At 37.5% G+C, this 25,755-nt stretch overlaps 1 protein-coding gene across 3 annotated transcripts; it reads right to left on the bottom strand.

The window, feature by feature from the left end:
• Nucleotides 1-1,434: 1,434 nt before the first annotated feature.
• Nucleotides 1,435-25,377, bottom strand: pgrmc1 (progesterone receptor membrane component 1). 3 transcript variants are annotated; one of them, XR_003934954.1, is made up of 5 exons: nt 25,034-25,377; nt 8,859-9,014; nt 7,429-7,564; nt 2,253-2,290; nt 1,435-2,043 (listed from the first exon to the last, which is right to left on the bottom strand). XR_003934954.1 is itself a non-coding variant. In XM_030130073.1 (4 exons), exons 1-3 carry the CDS (start codon nt 25,326-25,328, stop codon nt 7,470-7,472), a joined length of 546 nt encoding a protein of 181 aa, XP_029985933.1. In that variant the 5' UTR covers nt 25,329-25,377; the 3' UTR covers nt 1,435-2,043; nt 7,429-7,469. The 3 variants fall into 3 exon arrangements, 2 of the variants coding, with proteins under 2 accessions (XP_029985933.1, XP_029985932.1); XM_030130073.1 differs by lacking the exon at nt 2,253-2,290; XM_030130072.1 differs by lacking the exons at nt 1,435-2,043; nt 2,253-2,290 and having other exon boundaries at nt 7,337-7,564; nt 25,034-25,376.
• Between the last annotated feature and the right edge of the window lie 378 nt (nt 25,378-25,755).

The following is a 25,755-nucleotide window of genomic DNA, read 5'->3' on the forward strand; positions in this document are numbered from 1 at the left end:
ATTACATAATTTAATTTCTACTTTATAACTGCAGCCATTATTTTTGCTTTTGGATTGAAACTACACTGTAAAAAAAATCTGTAATTTAACAGAATTTTCACTGTTTGACAGATTTTTCCTGGATTTTTAACCCTTTCATGCATGAATTATGAGAACCTTAGTAAAGATTTTTTTCTTGAGTGTTTTTATTCCTCCTTAGACATGAAAAAAACAATGTGATCGATTTTTTTTTTTCATGGAGTTACAAAAATGTCCATGCATTTAATTTTTGAAGTCAAGAAACGTGTTTAAAACCCAATATCAGAAAATACAAAAGAGGATTAGGGCCACTGGAAAAAAATACAATAAACTAAAATAAGGTCCAATATATGCATTTTTTAAAAATTATTATTATGGAAAAAAAAGTCAGAATTCTAAGATTAAAGTCCAGTGGCCCTAATCCTGTTCTGTAATAAAGTAATATGAAAACAGTGAAATAAAAACATTTTAATGCTGTTAATCTGATGTTTTCTCTCATTTGAACATATTCTAATCCTAGTTCTTATTCGCTTCATGGAGATAACATGCAAAAAAAACCTGTGTCTAACAAATAATAAGTGGTTTCCACTCAAACATGTCAGTGCAGATCAGGTTTATGAACAGCAAAGGTACAGTAATGGCATGAATGTCAGTGTATTATTATGGGATGGTGCATAAGTGTCCACTGTGTCGGCTGATATGGAACTGAAACACCAAAAGCCATGAATAAACAAGAGAATAGCTGGAGAAGAACTGACCACTGGACTGACCACTGGACTGACCACTGTGCATGAAAGGGTTAAGATACAGGAAAATATCAATGAAATGACAAAAACAGACTGTGATTTTACATGTCAAATGGAAAAGAACAGGAAAAAACTGTAACTGTGAAGAACCATAAAATCTAAATTTTTTATAAGATTTTTTTTCCACAGAAAAATACAGTTAAAATACATTTGCAAATGTATCCTAATTTCACAAAAATTTCTTTCCTATTTATGAGATTAAACTGTTAAAGTTTAATACTGTAAAAAAAAATAAAATAAAACCAGATAAAATGACTGACAGTTAACGGTAACAGAAGTATTAGTTCTGTCAGTTGAACCAGACTTGTTTGTTCACTGACAAATATCTTGTGTAATTACAGGAGGTTTCACAACAAAAATGTTGAATAAATGTATTTTTGTGAATGTATAACATGTATAAGCACTGATAAACTGTCCAAATACAGTTTTTATCAGTGGACTGGACAACTGAGTCTCACTGAAAATTATTTATATATATATTTATAGGGAATTGGATTGTTTTAATACATGAAAATATTCTTTATTAAACATTAAAAAGTCAAAAACATTTGCAAAATCTCATGTAAAGTTAGGGCAAAAAACTGTATTTTAATTATGGAAAATTACCGTATTTTTATGAGATGGTTATTTTCTGTTATTTTACAGAATTTTTTTTGGCACTCCAGCTGCCAGAATAATACCTTTTTTTTTTTTTTTTTTGTACAGTGTAGTGTCTATTCCTGAATGTTGTTTATGTGTTGTGTTATGTTTTGGATTACAAAATGTTAAAATAACCAATAAAAATGAGGTGTCTTCAATAATCAGTTGAAAATGTGTGTTTAAAAAAACAGGAAGGAAGGCCTCACAGCAGAACTACAGAACGTACAGTTGGTTAAATGTGAGCTGAAATGTGAAAAGCATGTGAAAAATAACACCGATGACGGTCGAATAATAGCAAGAAAGGCAACCGCTGGCACTTCTCTGCTTTAACAGCACGTTTATGTCAGTGTTATCAGCTGGTTTGTGTACGTGGTCATCACCCATTTGTCCTTCTCCTCTTCAACAACATTCTAATTGTCTTCCAATGCTGTCATCTTAGGCAGGATTACACCGTTTATGTTGGGGGGGGGGGGGGGGGGGGGGGGGTGTGTCAAACATGTGTCCGGGGGCAGACGCCGTCCTGTAATGAGCGTCACTTTCCAACTGTACGGCTGCGTTTGTGTTCAGGGGATGGATGCACCTGCAGGAGAGAAACCAAACCACAAAGGAAGAAGAAACAACACATAAATAAACCAGGGTTCTACACTCCTGTTCTGTCAGGTTCCACATCTGATCTGCAGTGGACCCAACCAATAAAAGAAGAACAGAAGAACCCAGAAAGAATGACAACTGACCATTTATGTCTGTGTTTGAGTGGAAAAAAACCCATTAAATGATGAAAATACTTACTTTTACAAACTATCCAACCAAAAACAGATGTGAATAACCTGAAAAAAACGGACATTTCTTCAGATAAATCAGTGTAATTTTCTCAGTCTTCTTCCTCCACTTCTCATTAGTCCATGTGCATTCTGGATCAGATCTCCAAAGACACTAAACACTGAGGAACAGGAAGAAAAGAGTTCAAACTGGACTGAATTTAATACAGACATTTCAGGTTGGACACATTTGTTCAGGTTAGTCACAGTTTATTGGTACAGGAGAGTTTGGAAATGGAAAGAGTTTCACAATTTCATGTGATTTTTGCACTAAAACAAAGACAAACATTAGAAGTTGTTCAAGAGTTTTTGCTTAATTCCAAGATTTTTTGCTAAATTTAAGATTTTTTTTTGGCTTAATTCAAGATTTTTTTTTTTTTTTTGCTTAATTCAAGTTTGTTTGTTTTTTTACTTAATTGAAGATTTTTTTTGCTTAATTCAAGATTTTTTTTCTTCATTCAAGATTTTTTGCTAAATTTAAGATTTTGTTTTTTGCTTGAGTCAAGATTTGTTTTTTTTTTTTGCTTAATTCAAGATATATATATATATTTTTACCTAATTCAAGATTTTTTTTGGCTTAATTCAAGATTTTTTTTTTTTTTTTACTCAATTCAAGATTTTTTTTTTTTGGCTTAATTCAACATTTCCTCCTTAATTCAAGCAAAAAATTATTTTTTGCTTAATTCAATTCAAGACTGTGGAATTTTTACACTCTGTAAATTCATCCCAGGGGTCGGATTGGAGCCTTTGACAGGACGCATGTTTAACACCCCTGGTGTAAACACAGACGAACCAGCAGCAAAGAGTTCAAATTGGGCTGAATTTTCTTTAGACATTTCAGGTTGGTCACATTTGTTCAGATTATTCACATTTTATTGTTACAGGATCGTTTGTAAATGTAAATATTTTCATAGTGTGGTGTAATTTTTATGATTAAATGTGTCAGTTATTTATAGATTCCGTTATTATTTTACCAGATCACATTGGTCTGTTTGTGGAACCTGAACTAAAACAGGTTGGACACCTTTGATCGTTAATACCTTCAGTGGAATTTTTGCACTTGGTAAATTCATTCCATGGGTCGGATCTAAACCTTTGCTGGGCCTGTTTTGGCCCGCAGACCACATGTTTGACACCCCTGGCCTAGTTTATTCGCTCCACATCAGCTCATGGAAACATGACTTAGCTAACTGCAGTTGAAATGTTTTAATTCATTTGACAAATATATTAAAATACAGCTACTGATGGTTAAAGCCTGAGGCATCCACAACAGAAGGATGGATGGACATGGTACAGGGTCCAAATGCGTCCCCCCAAAGGTTCCAATCCAACCCCTGGGATGAATTTACAAAGTGTAAAAATTCCAGTCTTGAATTGAATTAAGAAAAAAAAATTAGCTTGAATTAAGTTAAAAATAATTTTAATTAAGCAAAAAAAATCTTGAATTAAACAAAAAAAAATCTTGAATTAGCAAAAAAATCTTGAATTAAGCAAAAAAATAATAATCTTGAATTAAGCAAAAAAATCTTGAATGAAGCAAAAAAAAAAAAAATCTTGAATTTAGCAAAAACTCAAATTAACAACTTCAAATGTTTGTCTTTGTTTTAGTACAAAAAAAATCACATTAAATTGTGAAACTCTTTCCATTTCCAAACTCTCCTGTACCAATAAACTGTGACTAACCTGAACAAATGTGTCCAACCTGAAATGTCTGTATTAAATTCAGTCCAGTTTGAACTCTTTTCTTCCTGTTCCTCAGTGTTTAGTGTCTTTGCAGATCTGATCCAGAATGCACATGGACTAATGAGAAGTGGAGGAAGAAGACTGAGAAAATTACACTGATTTTACTGAAGAAATGTCCGTTTTTCAGGTTATTCACATCTGTTTGGTTTGGATAGTTTATAAAAGTAAGTATTTTCATAATTTAATGGGTTTTTTTCACTCAAACACAGACATTAATCTGCAGTTGTCATTCTTTCTGGGTTCTTCTGTTCTTATTTCACCGGTTCGGTCCACTGCAGATCAGATCAGACTGAATGTGGAACCTGACAGAACAGCAGTTTCAGAGTCCTGGGTTACTGTAAACATACACACCTTAATGTGTTTTATCTTGTTGATGAAGTAGTGGAGTAAGCCCTGTGCCCCAGCCCACTTTTCTTTCTTTATTTTTTTAATTACCTCCGCCAAGGAGGTTATGTTTTTGCCAGGGTTTGTTTGTTTGTTTGTTTGTTTGTCTGTCCGTTAGTGTGCAACATAACTCAAAAAGTTATGGACAGATTTGGATGAAATTTTCAGGGTTTGTTGGAAATGGGATAAGGAAGAAATGATTACATTTTGGTGGTGCTCGGGGGTGGGGGGGCCCACTGATCAGCCTTGGCAGAGGTCTGCGCTCTCCGAGTGCTTCTAGTTTGTTCTATACTTGACTATAAATCTTGGATTATCATCTTCTTTCCATTTGACGTGTGGAAACTAAATTGTACCCGTAAGGGAAGTTTTGTATAAACTGCTTTTCCAAATAAACAAAGTGTTCAGGGTTAGTGTTTGTTTGAGTCTGTAGTGTGCTGCGTCATTGGTGATTCTGTTGTATTTTTGTAGTTTTTCTGTTCTCTTCTCTGTGTGGGTGTGTGTTCTGCATTTCCCTCCTAACAGATAATGGTTAATGGAGGATGAGCTGCAGGCGTGGCACTGGTCTGCTGGCTGCGGCTGATTGGTTCCTCAGAGATCAGCTGGGAAATTTAAAGTCAGATCTTCCTTCCTCCCAGGAGACTCCTCTCATCCCATCCCCCCTCTGTTCAGAACAGCCTTTTGTCATTTTTGTTCAAACTTTGTAAAATCAGCTGCACAACGAGGGAATCTTTTTCTTTAAGTTTTTTCTTAGGTAAGATTGATGTATTTTGGTTTGTGTTTGTAGATTATTGTGATTCCCTACCTGATTTAATTTTTCTTCTTTTGTAAATAAATATCTCATATTGCAGTGGCGTGGTTGCTGGTCATTTGTGTAATTTGCTCCTGTTTGTTAAGGGACATGGAGGGAGGGGAGTCTCACACCATGTTGCGTCTCGGCAACCCCTAGACCGAGCGTAACATTAAAAAAAAAAAAAAAGCTACAGCTACCGAAGCTCGGTTTTATTGTGAATAAATGTGATGGATACGTCACTTTGTTGGTGATCAGAAAAACAAAGGCAGAGGCAGAGTTTGTGCGTCAGCCGGGTCCGTTAAGGCTCTGCGCAGCGAGTACGAGCGGGAAAAGTCATGGCGAAAGATCTGAGAACTCATCTGGCTACGCAGAAGGATGAATACAGACGGATCCTTTACCAGCGCTGACGGCAAACACTGACCATGTGGTGTTTCTGTCAGGGCTGTCCAACTCATGTTCGTTCAGTTCCACATTCAGACTCATGTGATCTGCAGAGGGCCGGACCAGTAAAAGAATAGAAATAATAGGATGAGAACTGAGAAATAATATCACCTCCAATGTTTTCTCTATGTTTGTGAGTGAAAAATGAAAAATTCCATATTGAAAAGTTTACATCTATGAACCGTACTTTGAACATACCATGAACAAATATGAACAACCTGAAAATACTGAAGAAAAATAAGTGTAATTTTAACAATATTACACCTCAGTTTATCATTTATACATGTGCATTAGAACTTACAGATACAGTGGATTGACAAATACACCAAACATTTAAGAACACGCAGAATATTATTAAAATTCCACAGACTTCTCTTAAGACATTTCAGGTTATTCACATTTTTTGTGAGAGGCTAGTCTGTAAATGTAAATATTTTTGTGTAATTTAACTTTTTTTTTTCTTAACATAAAGAGGAAAATTTGCAGTTGTCATTATTTCTAGGTTATTATGATAGTATTTCACCGGTCTGATCCACTTTAGATTGAACTGACCTAAAATGATTTGAACATCATTGATCGTTAATATTTTAGTGTAATTTTTGCATTTCATAAATTCATCCCAGGGGTCGGACTAGACCCTTTGGTGGGCTGGCTTTGGCCCCCGGACCACATGTTTGACACCTGTGGGTTAGAAGGAAGTGGTGCAGAGGTTTGTCTGGTTTATTTCATTTGCATCTGAAGACGACTGAGCCGAGGACACGTGCAGACACAACAGCACACTGGTTTGACCGGATGCTTTTATCTGAATGTTCTCTCACTCAAACCAACTTTGTGAGACAAACTAAGGCTCACTGATCCCAGTTTGGAATGTTTACAGAAATGTTTACAGAGGTCTGAACCCATGACTGAAGGATGTCATGGACTGATGGGGACTCAACTTTCTTTCTTTCTTTCTTTCTTTCTTTCTGTATCTGTGTGACACTGATCTGTCGTTTCATCAGCAGTCTGGGTTGGTCTGTCAATATTTAGCTTAACCCTTTCATGCACGAAGTATGAAAAAAAAAAGGATCTAGATTTGTTTTAGACTGATTTTATTTCTCAAAATGAGGCTAAAATTGAAATGCATTTTGAATTTTTTTTTTTTAAACATGTTTTTTTTAAAGAAGATATTTCCCCTCCTCAGATCCAGGAAAGGACAAGTTTAGGTGTTTTTCAATTCAATAATTGCAGATATTGGAAACATCCTGATGCAACAGTTTTTTCAGATGCTTTTTTTTATATATATACATTTTTATGGAATGTCCTTTAGGGTGGACTATTTATTTTACTTTTTTGTCTAAATCTGTGAACCTGTTGTCCAGCGGTGGACAGTAAACCCATGTGTGAGTCTGAGGAGGTTCACTGGAGCAGATCCCAGATCAGTCCACATTCTAAACTCAGATGTTCCTTTAGGTCATGGTCTGTACAGACTGAACCCATGTGGTCTGGACAGTATTACCTTTAGAACCCTTTGGAACATCAGTCCAACTATGTGTCCACAGATGTGGACGTCAGGCACGAAAGGGTTAAACTCCTAAAATCTTTACAACTACTTGAGGGTCTGTTCTAAAAGTTGACATTAAGTCTAATCAAGACATTAACGCCCTTTTACCTTCATTATGTTGTGAGAAAATAAAAACGGACTTCCATCAGGACATAAAATTCACATCAGTAATTATCTGTCCAGTTGTAATCTAATGCAAACAGAGGGTGGAGCTTTTCTCTCCAGAGGCCACAGACATGAAATTACCAACGGAAATTAAGGCATTTGAATCCCTCCTGCAGCTTTTTCTAGTCGGCTTTCTTGTCTTTGCCTTCCTCGTCGTCCGTGTACTCCGTGGGCTCCTCTCCTGGTTTCAGCAGCTTACCGACGTAGTCGTACTTGACTGGAAGAGGAGGAAGGAAAGTCATTAGAACCTTTAGGGACAGATTAAAATCCTTTGTCTGAAAAGAAAACACTCAAAGACTTCCTCTAGTGGAAATTATCTGTACTTTTTCATAATTCTAGTAATTTTTGGTGAATTACTGAAATGTAAATGTCATATTTCTGCTATTTACCATTACAGCTAAAAATAAAAATAGATCCATTTGGAAATACTTTTGAGAACGGAATTGAAAAACCTTTATGCATTTTGCCACATTTCTGTTTAAACATTCACAGAGCTTGGCTGTTTGAAAATAAAACACACTGGGACACGATAATGCACATGAGATTAAAGCCACAATGGTTTTGGATCAATCTGTGATCTCCATGGTTTCATGTCAAATTAGTACTGCATTAATTCCCCTTGATGGTTCTTCTAGGTTCGACTGGACCTGTTTAGCTTTTTTTGGAGAAAAAAAAAATTTATATATATGTATACATACACACATATACATATACATATATATATATATATATATATATATATATATATATATACATATATATACACATATATATATACATATATATACACATATATATATACATATATACACATATATATATATATATATATATATACATATATATACATATATACATATATATACACATATATATACACACACACACATATATACACACACACACACATATATACACACACACACATATATACACACACACACACACATATATACACACACACACACACACATATATATACATATATATATATATATATATATATATATATATATACATATATATATATATATATATATATATATATATATATATATATATATATATATATATATATATATATATATAGGGTGTCTCATCAGTCTCCATACATAGGAAAAATAAACGTTTCTTGACATAAACCATTTTTATTTCTATAATATGCTCTATATGACTGACATTTTGTCGGGAACACATTTCAATGCGTGTCCTCCACTGCTGAAGAACTATAAAGAAGAAATATAAACAAATACATGTTAGAACCATGGAATGTATTATGTCTCCTATGTATGGAGACTTATGGGACACCCTGTATATATCCCAAAAAACGCTAAACACCTAAAAGACAAAGTCTACGCTATGACACCTGCAACAGCCGCTGAATTGAGAGCAGCCTTTGAATGTGAATGCACACAAATACCAAGGGAAGTGTTTGGTGGTGTGTGTGATTCCACTGGTTGCTCTGTGGTTTTCAAAGCTGCTCCAGATGGGGGGTGACACGTCCAACTCACAGGTGAACTGCGTCTCCCACTCAGTGAGGCTCTCCTGCTGCATGGCGTTCAGGTCCGACAGATCATCGTGCTCGCCTTTCAGGGCGTCCTTCTCCAGACAGAACGTCGCCAAACCTCTGGATGCATCTCTGCCAGCGAACACACCATACGGACCCTCTGCCGAAACACAGAGAACACGTTGAACGAACCCCATCAGGAACATAAACAAGGGCGGCGTGTGCTCCACAAGTCCGACCGCAGCCCCGGAACCTGAACACACCGAGCCTTTTCGACCAAACACTTGGTCTGAGGCTGCCTGGTTACACAGAAAAGTTCAGGTGGTAAAACATAAGAGAACTGAGATTATTCTGAACAGACGACCATTTTAAATCAGAAACATGTTGAGTGAAATATGTGAGTTTGAATGATTAACACGGTCCAGGTGACCAAGACTTCACTAAATCTGTTTAGAGTTCATGATGATGTGATGATGTGGGACAACGGATGGCCTACTGTTACAACTGACACTAATGACAATGTTTAGTTTCAATTATTATATGATTAGATCTGTTAATGTATGTAAAATGTCTTGTAAATTCATACGAGCAAAACCAAATAAAAAATTAAGCTAAAAAAAAAAAAAGAACAGTTGAATTACAACAGACTGAAAGGTAACTGTTGAATTTTTGCCCAAAGGCAAAAAAAAATCTGCATTGAACCTTTAAATGACAAACATATTCATCAAAGCGGAGTAAATAAGACAAAAATCATATTTAAAATGCTACACTCGAACAATGTTAAATATTTTGTCCGTCTTTTTGGATCCTCGAATAAGTAAGAATTTACAACAGCATCAGTGGAACACTGTCGTCTGCCAGCAGGACTCTGATTGACAGATCCCACGGATGCAGAGACTGACATTCCAAGCTTTTTGTAAGAACGTTTTTTAAAATAAAACTTTTTTTTCCCTGACAAACAGCTCTAGGATTGTCGTGTAACAGAAATGACACTAATAAGACAATCAGATAATTGTTAGCGTTGGCTCGGCATCTTCCATCCGTGGCTCCTCACCCCAACGCCTGTGTCATTTAGAATAAGTTAAAAAGTTACGTGTTTGTCTGTCATTCAAACTGGTATTTCCCACTGTTCCTGTAGTTTTAGGGATCATTTTCTCTGTGTAATGATTTTAACTTCTTTATGGTCTGAATCATTTTTAATGTTTAGATGAGTTTTTGTGCATTCTCTTTAAAGACATGCAGCTTCAGAATAAAAGATGGAACCTTCCTGTAATTACTAGGGCTGTGTATCGGCAAGAATCTGGTGATACAATACAAATCACAACACTAGGATACGATATATCACGATATATCATGATACTGTTAAAAAGGCAATTTTTTCTGTTTCTTTTTTTAAAATGATTATTTCCTGGAAGAACTGAATTCCAGCAGAAATCTGCACAAATCCTAAACACATTTGTATTTGATCCCAACAGGATCTAATGTTCTATCACCAAATGTTCAAACTGTGTTCAAACTGAAATTCTGTTTTACAGACATTCCAGTCTCAGATCCTGTTCAAATGTTCATATTCTATTAGTTCACAACTAACATCAGAACAGGATTTGAGCTCAATCCAAACAAAGGAACCAACATTATTGAATAAAAGAGTGTGAAATAAGAATAAATAAAATATAAACAAAAAAGAAAACCTAAAATGAACCTCCACAATATCTGCATTTGAATAAATACCTAAAAATATCGATACAGTACTTTTTAATATCGATACAGTATTGTGAAATGAAATATCGTAATATATTGCAGAACTGATATTTTCTTACAGCCCTGGTCATTATTCATAGTTGTTCCATTTGTTTAAGTTCAACTGGACTGGTTTTTGTTCCATTTGCTGATGGGGTGGGGGGTAGGGGGGTGGTCTGCACAGGTTAGGTTTCCTATGCTTATGACCTTGGAAGTCAGAGATGCACACTTCTCTTTGGCCAATATTCTGACCTTGTCTTCAGAGAGTGTCCTTCTTCTTCTGAGTGAAAACAGACTGCAGAGGTTTAAACCTGCTACATACATCACAAGAACACAGCAATTTGTTTGTTTTCTCGAAGTGGTAAGAACAAGAACCAAGTTCCTTCTGGCCAGGACATTTCAGACTTTATTAGAATCCAATCACACAACAGTTCTCGGAGTACACACGTGGAAAAAAGTTCTGCCCGGACGGTGTGTCGAGAACAAGCTGCGAGAACTCTCAAACAAGAAGAAATGAGAAGCAATGTGTGTGTTCTTGTGGAGAATGTAGCAGGCTTTAACACAGGGGTCTTCAGGTTCCACATTCAGTCTGATTTGATCTGCAGTGGGCCGGACCAGTAAAATAAGAACAGAAGAACCTCGAAATAATGACAACTGACAATTTATGTCGGTGTTTTAGTGCAAAAAACCCACTAAATGATGAAAATACTTACTTTTAGAAACTATCCAAACAACAAAGATGTGAATAACCTGAAAAAAACTGAAATGTATGAAGAAAAATAAGAGCAATTTGAACAATCTTCTGCCTCCACTTCTCATTTGTCCATGTGCATTCTGGATCAGATCTACAAAGACTCTGTTGTTTATCCATCAGTCTGGATGATGACCTTGACTTCAGTTTCTGTGGGTCCTGCAGTGGCTTGTCAGCCTTAATTTTGCCCTGAAGTATCTGCCACACAGACACTAAACACTGAATATCAGGAAGAAAATTATTAAAATTGTGCTGAATTTAATACAGACATTTCAGGTTGTTCACATTTGTTCAGGTTAGTCACATTTTATTGTTACAGGAGAGTTTGGAAATGTAAATATTTACATAATTTAATGTTATTTTTTGCACTAAAACAAAGATAAAATTTTGAAGTTGTCATTATTTAACTATAGGCATAGTGTATTATTTTTTTCCCATCAAACCCAGTAGTAAATCTGCAGTCATTCTTTTGTGTGGGTTCTTCTGCTGTTATTATTTGACTGTAGATCAGATTGGTCTGGATGTGGAACCGACACTAAAATGAATCTGTGGAATTTTTACACTTTGTAAATTCATCCCAGGGGTCGGATTGGAACCTTTGGGGGGACGCATTTGGGCCCTGGGACACATGTTTGACACCCCTGCTATAAATAATGACAACTCCAAATTTTTGTCTTTGTTTTAGTGTCAACAAAAAGCCCTGTTAAATTATGAAAATATTTACTTTTATAAACTATCCAAACAAAAAAGATGTGAATAACCTGAAAAAACGGACATTTCTTCAGTAAAATCAGTGTAATTTTCTCAGTCTTCTTCCTCCACTTCTCATTAGTCCATGTGCATTCTGGATCAGATCTCCAAAGACACTAAACACTGAGGAACAGGAAGAAAAGAGTTCAAACTGGACTGAATTTAATACAGACATTTCAGGTTGGACACATTTGTTCAGGTTAGTCACATTTTATTGGTACAGGAGAGTTTGGAAATGGAAAGAGTTTCAGAATTTAGTGTTATTTTTTGCACTAAAACAAAGACAAACATTTGAAGTTGTTAATTCAAGAGTTTTTACTTAATTCAAGATTTTTTTTGCTAAATTAAAATTTTCTTTTTACTAAATTCAAGATTTTTTATGGCTTAATTAGGCCCGAGCCGAGTAAAGCCGGCGCAGGGCCTATTGAGTCTGCAGTGGGCGCATGGGGACGAAATCGCCAGTGACGCGGTCGCCTTTCGCCACTGTCGCCACTCTCACACATATTCACGTTCACGGCACTGAGACCTTTTCGACGATGTACATGACATGTTCACAAGTCGCATATTTACACCTGCTCACAATGAATGGGAGTCAATGGGACACGCCCACTCGGGGTCAGTCACATGTGTGTAAGTGCACGACAGGTGACATCTGACCCCACAGACATGTGGGGGACCTCGAGAGCTTTCAAATACAGTCAAATACGTGGTTGCCACGGTAACGCCTATATTGTTCTTGCTCAGATTATTATTATTTTTATTTATTTATTTATTTTTTTGTCTTATTTTTCTTTCTCTTGCGCTTTGAGCTCAATTTTGACCCCCTGAACATTTACGAAAACTCACCAAATTTTGCACAAAATTCAGAAGTGTGAGAAATTGAATTTACATATAGGTTTCGAAGATGTCAGTAAAGAAATGTTGCCGCAGCGCCCCCTTGAAAAGTGGAAATGCATTACGCCAATGGGAGCACGCCCAACGTAAAGTTTGTTGTAGAGCCACGAAAATCGGTACACAGATTCATCATGAGGAGACAAACAAAAAATATTATTATGGCCACGCCCCAAAACCAACCCTTTGTCAGCCATATTGGATTGAAATTTCCAAAATGCTGAGTCAGCGTTTTCGCTGACGTTGTATTTTAACTATCTCCTACTAAGCCGTTTGGCCGAATGAGCTCAAAATCGGTGCACAGTATCTAGAGAAGTAGGGCATCAAAAGTTAGCCGAATTTTTTGGATAGGTGTCACCGTTTTTGTGTGACGACGTCGCAAACTTTGCAAAGTTTCTTCGTGAATTTACCATTACAAAAATTGCTTCAGCTCAGACATACGAACACCGATTTGGCTGAAATTTCACTCAGATGTCTATCTCCCAGGCCTACACCCATTTATTGAAAGAAATTGAAATTTTGCACTATAGCGCCCCCTACAAATGTACATTTACAAAAATGAAATCAGTTCGGACATACGAGCACCAATTTGGCTCAAATTTGACTCAGACATCTGTCTCCCCGGCCTACACCTATTTGTCAAAAGAAACTGAAATTTTGCACTACAGCGCCCCCTACAAAAATTTTTAAATATTTTTTTATTAAAATTTCTTCAGTTCGGACATACGAACACCGATTTGGCTCAAATTTGACTCAGACGTCTATCTCCCAGGCCTACACCCATTTATCAGAAATATTTGAAATTCGGTGCCATAGCGCCCCCTACAATTTTACCTTTACGAAAATTGCTTCACGTTAGACATACGAATACCAATTTGGCTCAAATTTGAATCAGTTGTCAGTCTCCCAGGCCTACACCCATTTATCAAAAGAAATTGCCACTTCGCTCATTAGCGCCCCCTAATAATTTACCTTCACAAAAATTGCATTAATTCGGACATACGAACACTGATTTAGCTCAAATTTGACTCAGTGGTACATCTCGCAAACCTACACCCATTCAATGGTAGAAATTTATTTTTAGTTGCATAGCACCCCCTACAGATTTACTTATACAAAACTTTCTTTAGTTCGGACATACAAACAAAGATTTGCCTCAAATTTGAATCAGTTGTCGATCTCCCAGGCCTACACCCATTCATCAGAAGACATTGAAATTTGGTGCTAGAGTGCCACCTGCTGAACGATGGACATACTTCTACTGGACGTGCCCGTGGCGAGGGCCTTTAGATGCCGCTTGCGGCTTTAATTGAAGTTTTGTTTTGCTTAATTCTAGATTATTTTTTGCTTAATTCAAGAAGTTTTTTTTTTTTTTTTCTTAACTGAAGACTTTTTTGCTTAATTCAACATTTTTTCCTTAATTCAAGCTATTTTTTTTTTTTTTTTTTTTTTTTGCGTAATTCAATTCAAGACTGGAATTTTTGCACTTTGTAAATTCATCCCAGGGGCCAGATTGGAACCTTTAGTGGGCCTCATTTGGCCCCTGGGACACATGTTTGAGACCCCTGCTTTAAGGTGTTTCTGGAGGGGTTGTTTGGTTTCTTTGGTGTAGAAGTCAGTGTTGTACAGACTGCAGAATACTGGCCAGAGAAGATAAATGCTTGAGAGGAGTCAGTGGTAATTCAGGAAGATTCCAGTCTGGAGGCCATATTCAAAAGGTTCTGTTTTACCAAACCTAAAACGTATCTGTGTAAACGGGAGGCTGAACACCTCAAAATAAAATTAAAATGTTGTGTAAACTGGGCCACAAAAGCCATCTTTGTGAAAGTGGACAAATCTTCCCTGAACAGAAGCGGTGGTCCAAACATCACTTGTCAAAAGCACACAGCAGCATTTTAAGGCCCGTTCACGCTCGTTTACTGAAACAGATATGTCCGTTTCAAACAGTGTGAGCATCACTGCCGTCACATTCACATGCATCCATTGCGTTGGAACGAGCATTTGTCAATCAATCCACCAGAGGGCGCTGCTCTGAATGAACATACCGGCTGAATATCACAAAGAAGAGCAAAGTTTTTGAGAAGAGTTTTTTTTTTTTTACTGGTTTCTTTTATAAAAGATTATTTCCTGGAAGAATTGAATTACACCAGAAATCTGCACAAATACTAAACACATTTTTAGGATCTAATGTTCTATCACCAAATGTTCAAACTGTGTTCAAACTGAAATTGTGTTTTACAGACATTCCAGTTTCAGATCCTGTTCAAATGTTCAGATTCTATTAGTTCACAACTAACATCAGAACAGGATTTGAGGTCAATCCCAACAAAGGAACGAACGTTATTGAATAAAAAGGTGTTAAATGATAGTAAATAAAATATAAACAAAAAAGAAAAACTAAAATGAACCTCCACAATATCTGCATTTGAATAAATACCCAAAAATATCGATACAGTACTTTTTAAATATCAATACATTATTGTGAAATGAAATATCGTGACATACTGCAGAACCGATATTTTCTTGCAGCCTTATGTACATCTGTAACATCTGAAAAAAGATCATATTTCTGAAGGCACGGCGGCCACGATCATTTGCCGGTGTTGGAACCCCTGTATGATCTAAGTGTCCAGGGTGTTGGACTGTCCAGTTCCACAGCTGATCTGTACCTCCTCCTGTTCCTGACCTGTCTGCAGGTGGAACGGCTCAAACTGGTTAACACCGTGAGTCATAGAGTTGGTCAGAGGTTACAGACAGCAGAGGTCGCAATCGGAGATTACAGCTGCAGAAGAGGTCTAACTCTGTTCTGATTCCAGAGGAAAAATGGACAGAAGCACATGATAAACGCTGAACCACTCCATGTCTGCAGTAACATTCTACAACCTGTTCAGACGAACAGCCTTTAGGCTTTTGGATCAGAGCAGCCATTTTCTGAACATCACCAACAGCAGCTAAATATGTAAAGGGAAACGCAGGGTCACCTCTCTACAGCCCTGACACTTAGAATCATTAAGATACAAAAACAACCTGCACAGATCACTCCTCATATTAACAGGGTTGTGTATCGGCAAGAATCTGGCGATACAATACAAATCACAATACTAGGATCACAATACGATATATCACGATACTGTTAAAAAGGCAAATTTTTTGTTTGTTTCTTTTTAATGACAATTTCCTTGAAGAATTGAATTACGCCAGAAATCTGCACAAATACTAAACACATTTTTATTTGATCAGAACAGGATCTAATGTTATATCACAAAAAGTTCAAACTGTGTTCAAACTGAAATGATATTTGTTCAAATGTTCAGATTCTATTAGTTCACAACTAACATCAGAACAGTATTTGAGTTCAATCCAAACAAAGGAACAAACAATATTGAATAAAAGAGTGTGAAATAAGAATAAACAAAATATAAACAAAAAACAAAAAAACAAACCAATACCACAATATCTGCATTTGAATAAATACCTAAAAATATCAACTTTTAACTTTTTAAATATCGATACAGTATTGTGAAATGAAATATCACGATATATTGCACAACTGATATTTTCTTACAGTCCTACATATTAATGTACAAGTCCCCCCCACACCAAATAGAACTGATGAAATATCCTGAATGAGAGACAAAAAGTTTTAAAGCTCAAAAACCAGTCCAGTTGAACTTTGATAATAACCTAAGGATGAACCTGGATCCACCCTGTGCATGACGACATGTAGTTCAGACTGTACCGTCTAAAACTGTTCAGAGTCTTCTGATGGTTTATGTAGACTCCAGTCTGGACCAGCTCTAACTGCGAAGTGTCATGACATACATTTTGGTAGGATTTGGTACTATACAAATCAAACTGGTTGGGTTGTTTGTGCAGCCATGTTTCTACTGGTGCTCAGAAGGGACTGTTTTCTGTTTTAGAGCAGATGTCAGCACCAGCTTCAATGTTTGAATGTGGACCAGAGTTCATGTGCATTTAAATAAAATACTAGATCTAATATGGACTTTTGCATTTTTATTAGCTTACCGGCTGACAGGCCATAAGCTATTGTCGTCATGTGGCGTCCGGCGGCGGCAGCGGCAGCGTCTGTCGTCCGTTGCAAAAATTTCAATCGTCTTCTTCTCTGAAACTACAATTCTGATTGACTTCAAACTTGGTATACAGCTTCTTTATGATGATGTCAACAAAAGTTAGTGAAATTATTTGGATCCAGATCTGATTCTGGATTTGGTGCCACTTTGAAAAATGTCCCCATTATCAGAGATAGGAAGTGGATGGATGCAGTAACTCAGTAAATATAAATGATCTCCAGTGTAAATGTCTCCAGTCCAGCCCTGATGGGGAGATGACCCAAACAGAATGTCCACATGCTGATCAGGATCTTCTTCTGGATCTGGAACTGACGCAAAATTGAACATGGGCTCTTATGGGAAAAACATTTCAATCGTCTTTTTCTCCCAAACTCCAGTTCTGATTGACTTCAAACTTGGTATACAGCTTCTGTATGATGATGGCAACACAAGGGATTGAAATTATTTCAATCTGGATCTGATTCTGGATTTGGTGCCACTTTGAAAAATTTTCCTGTTATTACAGCTAGGAAGTGGATTGATCCAATAAATCAGTATCAATGATATCAAGTGTGAATTTGAATTTTTTACAGATCTGATTGGAATATGAGCAAAACATGGACTATTTTTGTAATAGAATAAATACACAGAACTGGGGGAGAAAAAATGGATCTGGATACATTTCCCAAAGCTTTGAATTTGGCCGGTAAGATACAGGGCCACTGGTCCGATTTTTAGCATTTTCGTGAGTTTTTACTACACACAATAGAGGATTGTATACATTTGGCAGCAAATTGAAATTCCACACTAAACATCACTGTATGTTAGGGGTAGGGGTGTTAGAAAATATTGGTTCTGCAATATATTGCGATTAGGGATGCTCCGATACCGATACCAGTATCGGTTTTCTGGTATTCTTCCAGGAAATAATCATAAAAGAAAAAGAAACAAGTGGAAAAAATTGCCTTTTTAACAGAATCATGATATTATCGCAATATATTGTATCGTGATCCTAGTATTGTGATTTGTGTTGTATCGCCAGATTCTTGCCAATACACAGCCCTAGTTAGGGTGTGCGATATGACGATATTAGATCATGAAGGATTCGAACGTATCGATGATCTGACAAAGCAGAGAGATTGTGGAATTAGTGGTGGGGCGGTTAGGGTTAACTTAACTTAAGATCTGACCCCCACAGAGACAGGCGTACTTCACTTCATGGACGTCGACGCACATCAACCTGTTTTAAATGTGAAACTAGTACGTCGACTATGAAACCTCAAACGTCCGCGGACAGTGTGGGCGGAGTCTGCGCCGCTCACAGTGTGTGTGACGTACGTCCTCCACATACAGGTCCATCATGTTCAACTGTTAGAATAACGAATGTCAACACTAGGAACCTGTTCAATCAGCTGAAGAGACACAATCCAAACAGTCTGAGTCCAACTGAACTAGACCAACCACAGACAGACCCTAACCCAAACAGTCTGAGTCCAACTGAACTAGACCAACCACAGACAGACCCTAACCCAAACAGTCTGAGTCCAACTGAACTAGACCAACCACAGACAGACCCTAACCCAAACAGTCTGAGTCCAACTGAACTAGACCAACCACAGACAGACCCTAACCCAAACAGTCTGAGTCCAACTGAACTAGACCAACCACAGACAGACCCTAACCCAAACAGTCTGAGTCCAACTGAACTAGACCAACCACAGACAGACCCTAACCCAAACAGTGAGTCCAACTGAACTAGACCAACCACAGACAGACCCTAACCCAAACAGTCTGAGTCCAACTGAACTAGACCAACCACAGACAGACCCTAACCCAAACAGTCTGAGTCCAACTGAACTAGACCAACCACAGACAGACCCTAACCCAAACAGTCTGAGTCCAACTGAACTAGACCAACCACAGACAGACCCTAACCCAAACAGTCTGAGTCCAACTGAACTAGACCAACCACAGACAGACCCTAACCCAAACAGTCTGAGTCCAACTGAACTAGACCAACCACAGACAGACCCTAACCCAAACAGTCTGAGTCCAACTGAACTAGACCAACCACAGACAGACCCTAACCCAAACAGTCTGAGTCCAACTGAACTAGACCAACCACAGACAGACCCTAACCCAAACAGTCTGAGTCCAACTGAACTAGACCAACCACAGACAGACCCTAACCCAAACAGTCTGAGTCCAACTGAACTAGACCAACCACAGACAGAGGAAACAGAAAGAACTAGAAAAGCACTTGGAGATCGCAGACCTCCACCAAGTCAGATCAGCCCCCCCCCCAAATTTAATCATTTGTTCCTTGTGCCAGTATCAACATTTGCTGAAAATTTCATCCAAATCCTTCCATAACTTTTTCAGTTATGTTGCACACAGACAGACAAACAGACAAACCCCATGAAAACACAACCTCCTTGGTGGAGGTAATTAAACAAAAGTGAACTGTAACACAAGCATTTAGTGAAGACTGTATGAGAAGAGGAGCAGGTCTGTTCCACATGGATCCTTTATGGCAGTGCAGCCTGGATTCTTCTTCTTCTCATTTTGTTCTTCTTCCTCCATCCCAGACCACCCATTACACTGATTACCAGTTTAAAAAAACAGAGCTACAGCCACCTGTTCTGTAAACCTGGAGGATTAGTGGAAACAGGCATTTCTTCATTGATATTTTGTTCTGTATTCTTTTTTTTTTTACGTTTATTACCTCCACCAAGGAGGTTCTGTTTTTGCCAGCGTTTGTGTGCCTGTCTGTCTGTGTGCAAGATAACTCAAAAAGTTATGGACGGATTTGGATGAAAATTTCAGGAAATGTTGATACTGGCACAAGGAAGAAATGATTAAATTTTGGTGGTGATAGGGGGGCACGGGGGCCCACTGATCTGCCTTGGCGGAGGTCTGTGCTCTCTGAGTGCTTCTCTAGTATTATGTTATTTGTATATTTGGATTCGTATTTGGTACTAATCTATTCTTGTCCTCAATAGACTGAAAACTAGCTAACACTAGAGCAGCTGCTGATTATGCAGAACATTTGCAGATAAATAACTTTAGACCAATAGCTTGTTTTCATAAACAATTTGCATAAACACCACATCCATAGGGGGGTCGCGATAGTTGTTTCACGGGCTTTGTAACATCAGAGCACAGAACCGGGAGAACATGGATCTAGTAAGAGTTCACGGGTGGGAAGTCACGGCGTTGGCTGCCATTCCAGTGCATTTCCACTGGTAGGAGGTTGGAGAAACATGGGTTACGGGTGGACTGCAACGCAGCACAACTCTAGCACCTAGCTAATGCTAGGGATGTAACGATTACCAGTATAACGATAAACCACGCTAAAATTCCCAGTGGTTAGTATTACCGTTTAAATTCAAATTATCATAATAACCAGATTTGATTATCACACTTTGAAAACTCAGAGAGAGAGAGAGAGAGAGACCTCCGCTCTATCTATTTATCTATGAAAAAGAAACTCAAACAACTCAAACTTGATCTGGAAAATGGTCAAACAGTGTCCATAAGGTGTCATCTTTAATGCACATTTGTATCTTTGATATTTACATGTTAATATTTGAATGTTTTTGCAACAGAAAGTACATTGTGCTGTTATTTTATTTGTTTGTTTTTTCTTTTTTTTCCCCATAATACAACTTTGTTAAATTATTTCAGTGTGTGTATTAGTACTTTTTGAACATTTTGAGCACAATTTCAATAATACCACGATAATAATGATGACCGTGATATGAAATTTTCATATGGTTACATCCCTAGCTAATGCTAATGCTAATTTAGGCAGGCAGTCACTCACACTTCCCAACTCCACCCTCTGGTCCAAATATGGTCACTTCTCCCACAAAAATGGGTGAAGGTACAGTGAGTTCTTTTACAATCATGGATTAAACAAACTGGACTTCAACCTGAGATAATTGGAAGGTTGATGTTAAATGAGGTCATAAAAGTGAACTCACCCTCACTGATGGCTGTGTGTCTGCTGGTACTTTACTCCCTTCAGAGGGAACCATTAAGGCTAATACTCAGTTTTAGATTCCACTTCCTGGTGAGGACACCAACAAACGCAGCTTAAACTAAGAGGGACCATTTCTTATCATTGTGTTTATATCTTTAAAAAGTAAGCCCACTATTCACATAGACCACAGGTGTCAAACAGGGGGCACATGGACCAACACCAGCCCGCCAAGGGGTCCAATCCGGCCCGTGGGACAAACTGGTGCCCACCTTATTGTCAGAAGGCCCTTTGGTCAGAAAATTAGTTTGGATTTAGTTGGTAAGTCTAACCCTTTTCTGACTAAAGGGCGGTCTGACAATAGGGCACCTCCTGGAAGAACTTTATGAAATGCAAGAATTACACTGAAAATATTGATAATCATTTTTGTTCAGGTTCCACATTCAGCCCAACTCAATCTCAAGTGGGTCAGAACGGTAAATTATTATCATGATAACCTATAAATAACAACAACTGCAAAATCTTCTTTTTGTTTTAGTGTAAAAAAAGGAAAACTACATGAAAATGTTTGCATTTATAAACTATCTTTTCACAAAAAATGTGAACAACCTGAAATGCCTTTAGAGATGTGCAATTTTAACAATATTAACTGTCGTTACTGTTCCTAAATGTTTTGTATATTTGTAGATATGCAAGTTGTAATGCACGTGTAAATGATAAACTGAGATAGAACATTGTTAAAACTGCACCTGTTTTTCTTAATGCATTTCAGTTTTTTCATGGATGTTCGTGCTGAATGTTTGTAAATGTAAACATTTTCATAAAGTAATGTAGCTTTTTTCAATCTAAAACATAGAGAAAAGTTTGTCGTTGACATTGTTTCTATATTATTGTCATTATTTCACTAGTCCGGCCCACTTCAGATCATAATGTTCAACTATGTATTAGGGCCACATAAGAAAATATAAACAGTTGTCACTACGAGAATAAAGTCGTTAAATATTTAGATAAAACCTGTAATATTATGAGAATAAAGTTGAATACAAAAAGTCTTAATTTTACAAGAATGAACTCGCGATACTACAAACAGAGGGGTAGGAGAAATCTGCCATAATTCAGTTCCAATCATGGGTCAGATGGAGGTAAATACAGCAAAAACAGAGCAGCAGTGACAAAAGAAACACACAAATGGACAGATTTACTGCACAAACAACTGAATCATGTGATCGTCATGTCAGTGTGTTACAGATCGCATTTCTGTGGTTGATAGCTGCAAAAAGATGAACAGAGACGGTTCCAGCTGCTGATGGAATGGGATTTTAGGTCGAAAAACAAATGCCACGATTCCACTACGTGGTATCAGCTCGACTCGACTCGGGCTTTTTGCATTTCCATTACAAAAAAGGACCTGGAATCTGGTACCTGGTACTAGTTTTTTGGTCTCTCCTCCGCTGAGGTTCCAGGACTGGGGACCAGATACTAAAAGGTGACGTGTAAACACTGCAGACCACTGATTGGTCAGAGTCGTCTCTGTGCCCCGCCCTTTTACAAAAAACAGATGCAGAAGTTGACAGTAAATCTGTCAGTAGGTGAATCCAAATGACAGCCCAAAAAACTACACCATGGTTTGTCCAGGAGGTTCAGTCTTTGGTGGCCGACGTAAAAATTCAGCAGGAGTTTGACGAGACAACACGCAACGAGCGAGTTTATCAGTAACTCTAAGCAGACGACACGGAAGTAACGCACCGCATCGCTATGACGACCAGGTACTGTAAAGTGGGTAGTATCCTGTAATGGAAACGGTCTGGAATAGGACGTGGTACCAGAGTGGAAACGGTCTGGAATAGGACCTGGTACCAGAGTGGAGTGGAGTTGAGTCGAGTCAGTTCCATATAGTGGAAATGCAGCAAAAGTTGTCTCATCTGTTTATAGCGACATCGATGACTGATGATGAAGGAACAAGTCTGGAAGGGTTGGACCATTTCAAAGGGGAATGTTCACACCACTACCCCTTACAACTCCATTTCAAGATGTAGTGGTAAGGGGTCCGTCATACCAACAAGATTCTAATAGTTTTGGATTTTTCATTCTAGTTTAGTTTTATTTAGTTTTGACTTTTTTTTTCTCCAATTCAGTTCGTTTTAATTCGTTTTTTGAGCAGGTTTGATAGTTCTGATTAGTTTTCATTTTTTTCTAAATACTTAGTTTTAATCTCTTTCTCTTCTTCTCTGTGGTCGTATTCAAATCAATCCCAGACAGGACTCTGCTGCTTTAGTCTCCATGTTTCCAGGTAGAGTGGGGACCAGAAGACGACTGGAAACCACAAGTGAACACAAGTGACGGAGCAAAAAGTGTCGTATGGAGACACTAGCTCCCAACTTTGTGGTTTTTCAGTCCTACTTAAAATCCTACTTGGACACTCTTAACTCTAACTCTAAAGCTGTGAAAACTAAAGCCTTATGTAACAAATTTAAGTTGTAACTTTTTTTTCCCTTTATTTATTTAATTTACTTACCTATCTGTGTATTTATATTTAATTTATTCCTGCCTCACCTCGAGCACTATGTTTTCCATGTTATGTTTATTACTGTTGACTGCTATTGATCTCTTGTATGTGGCATTATGTTAATAAAGTTTTGAAAAAAAAAATGGTGCCACTAGCTAAAATTGCTCTAGTGAAATAAATTGATTTCATATCAATCCGACATTGACAAAGACGAAGAGAATTTATCCATAACTTTTTCTAAGTTTTAGTTAGTTTTGTAAATACACAACAGAATTTCAGTTTGTTATCTTTTTTTTCTTTTAATTCTAGTTTTTATTTATTTCAGTTAACAAAAATGTTTTTTTTTAAATTCTAATTTTTGTCATTTTTTTAGTTTTCCTGGTAACACTTTATAATAAGTACACACTATGAAACATTAGTTAAGCATGAACAAATACTGAATTCATCATTTATAAAGCCTATTTCTGAAATGAATACTCATTAGTATATGGTTTATAAGCACAGTTATAAATGTTTTACTCATCATTCATAAGCTCATCTACATTGTGCTTAATGATTGTATTTTCATATTTTATAAATTATGGATTCAGCATTTAAACATTTAGTATTGCATCACTTACAAACCAGTTATGATGTGCATTTATGCTTGCACGTCCAATTTTTGGACATGTACTAATGGTTAGTGAATATTTTAGTGTGTATTTTATACTAACTCAGATTTCTTTTCCAATAGATGTCCTATAAACGGTTATTAACACAAGAATTCATTATTTCAGGTAGTTCTAAAGCACTTCCTACTCATTAATTAAGTCTATGGTGTGAGCTCATCTAAAGTGTGGACTACCTATGCCATATAAAGCATTTACAAATGAGATTTAAAGGTCATCACTGCCCAAAGACTCACAAAAGTCTGAGTTATTCTAACACAGGAAAGACAAAAAAGCACATGGGATTATTAAAACAAACTGCAAAGGATTATGATTATGAATGATTAGTAAAACTCTTATAACTGTGCTTATAAACCATATATTAATGAGTATTCATGTCAGAAATATCCTTTATAAATAATGAATTCAGTATTAGTTCACGTAACTAATGCTTCATAGAGTGGACTTATTATAAAGTGTTACCGTTTTCCTTGCATACTCTGAACTCAGAGGAGTGGGACATCCTGTCTCACATAGAGGATCTCTGGCTCAAGGCTAACGCCTGCAGTGTTGTGAAATAGGAGCTAAAAGGGGGCGTGGCATCCCACACGGAGCAAAAGTCGAGTCCACTTTTTTTGTTAAATACTTGAACCAAACCTAGATGTTAAAATGTGTCGATAACTTTGCAAACGGTCACTAAACCATTTCGCAAAAAAAGTCGCTGTTTAATTTCCGTTGTGTGAAGTTGTGATTATCGTGCTGTTTCCACGTCACGGGGACACGAAGTTCCAAAAACAGCATCTTAAGTGCTAGTTTGTCAGTTAGCTTGTTAGCTTGTTTACCTGGTCCGTAGAACTTCTTCCCTCTGGTCACGTCGAACACCTTTCCGTTGACCGCCATGAGGATCCTTGGGTTTTCCAGCCCATCGTAGGGCTTGAGCTCCGCCAGGGTAAAGTCTCTCTTCTTCAGTTTGGGCAGAGGTTTCTCCACCTCACCGAGCTCCGGCGGTTTGTCCCCGCGGAGGATTTTGTACAGGAGGAACAAGCAGAGGCTGAGCAGGGTGAGGTTGAGCGGGGAGGTGAAGATCTCCTGGAAAATACCCGCAGAAGTCAACTCGCTCGTCTCTGCTTCCGCCATGTTGGTTCGTTCGCGTTGGGACTGTGTTTGTCTGTGTTGGTTTGGTGCGTCCTGGGTGGGACCTGGACCTTTATCAGGGGTTCTCAGCCAATCAGCGCAGACCAAAAGGCGGCGTTAACACTCTAAACCAATCATGTTCTTCGAGCGTCACAACAGTGTTGCGTTCGCGTCACATTAGGGTTCGGAAATATCAAACACTCATTCCAGATTCAAGGCTGGACATCTGAGAAGGACACTCAATCGGCCAAACTGGAGCAGAAAGACATGCAATTTGGAATTAGAATGGAAAATAAAGAACGAGAAATTATGTACAACACTTTAATCATGTTTGTGAAACAATTTATCCACAGATGTAGATTTATGAAGAGCCACTCATTGTTCTCAGTTTACATAAATGAAATAACAAACTTAAAAAAAAAAACAAAAC

This window comes from Sphaeramia orbicularis, unplaced genomic scaffold (genome assembly GCF_902148855.1).
Source record: "Sphaeramia orbicularis unplaced genomic scaffold, fSphaOr1.1, whole genome shotgun sequence".
Taxonomy (NCBI): Eukaryota; Metazoa; Chordata; class Actinopteri; order Kurtiformes; family Apogonidae; genus Sphaeramia; species Sphaeramia orbicularis.

Bases quoted from the DNA above. Each gene is read 5' to 3' on its own strand.
- pgrmc1 (XM_030130073.1), bottom strand. From the start codon at position 25,328: ATGGCGGAAGCAGAGACGAGCGAGTTGACTTCTGCGGGTATTTTCCAG. The intron at 9,015-25,033 runs GTAAACAAGCTA...GTGTTTCGGCAG, and splicing joins GAAGAAGTTCTACGGACCAG to AGGGTCCGTATGGTGTGTTC. The intron at 7,565-8,858 runs GTGAGTTGGACG...CTCCTCTTCCAG, and splicing joins GTGGGAGACGCAGTTCACCT to TCAAGTACGACTACGTCGGT.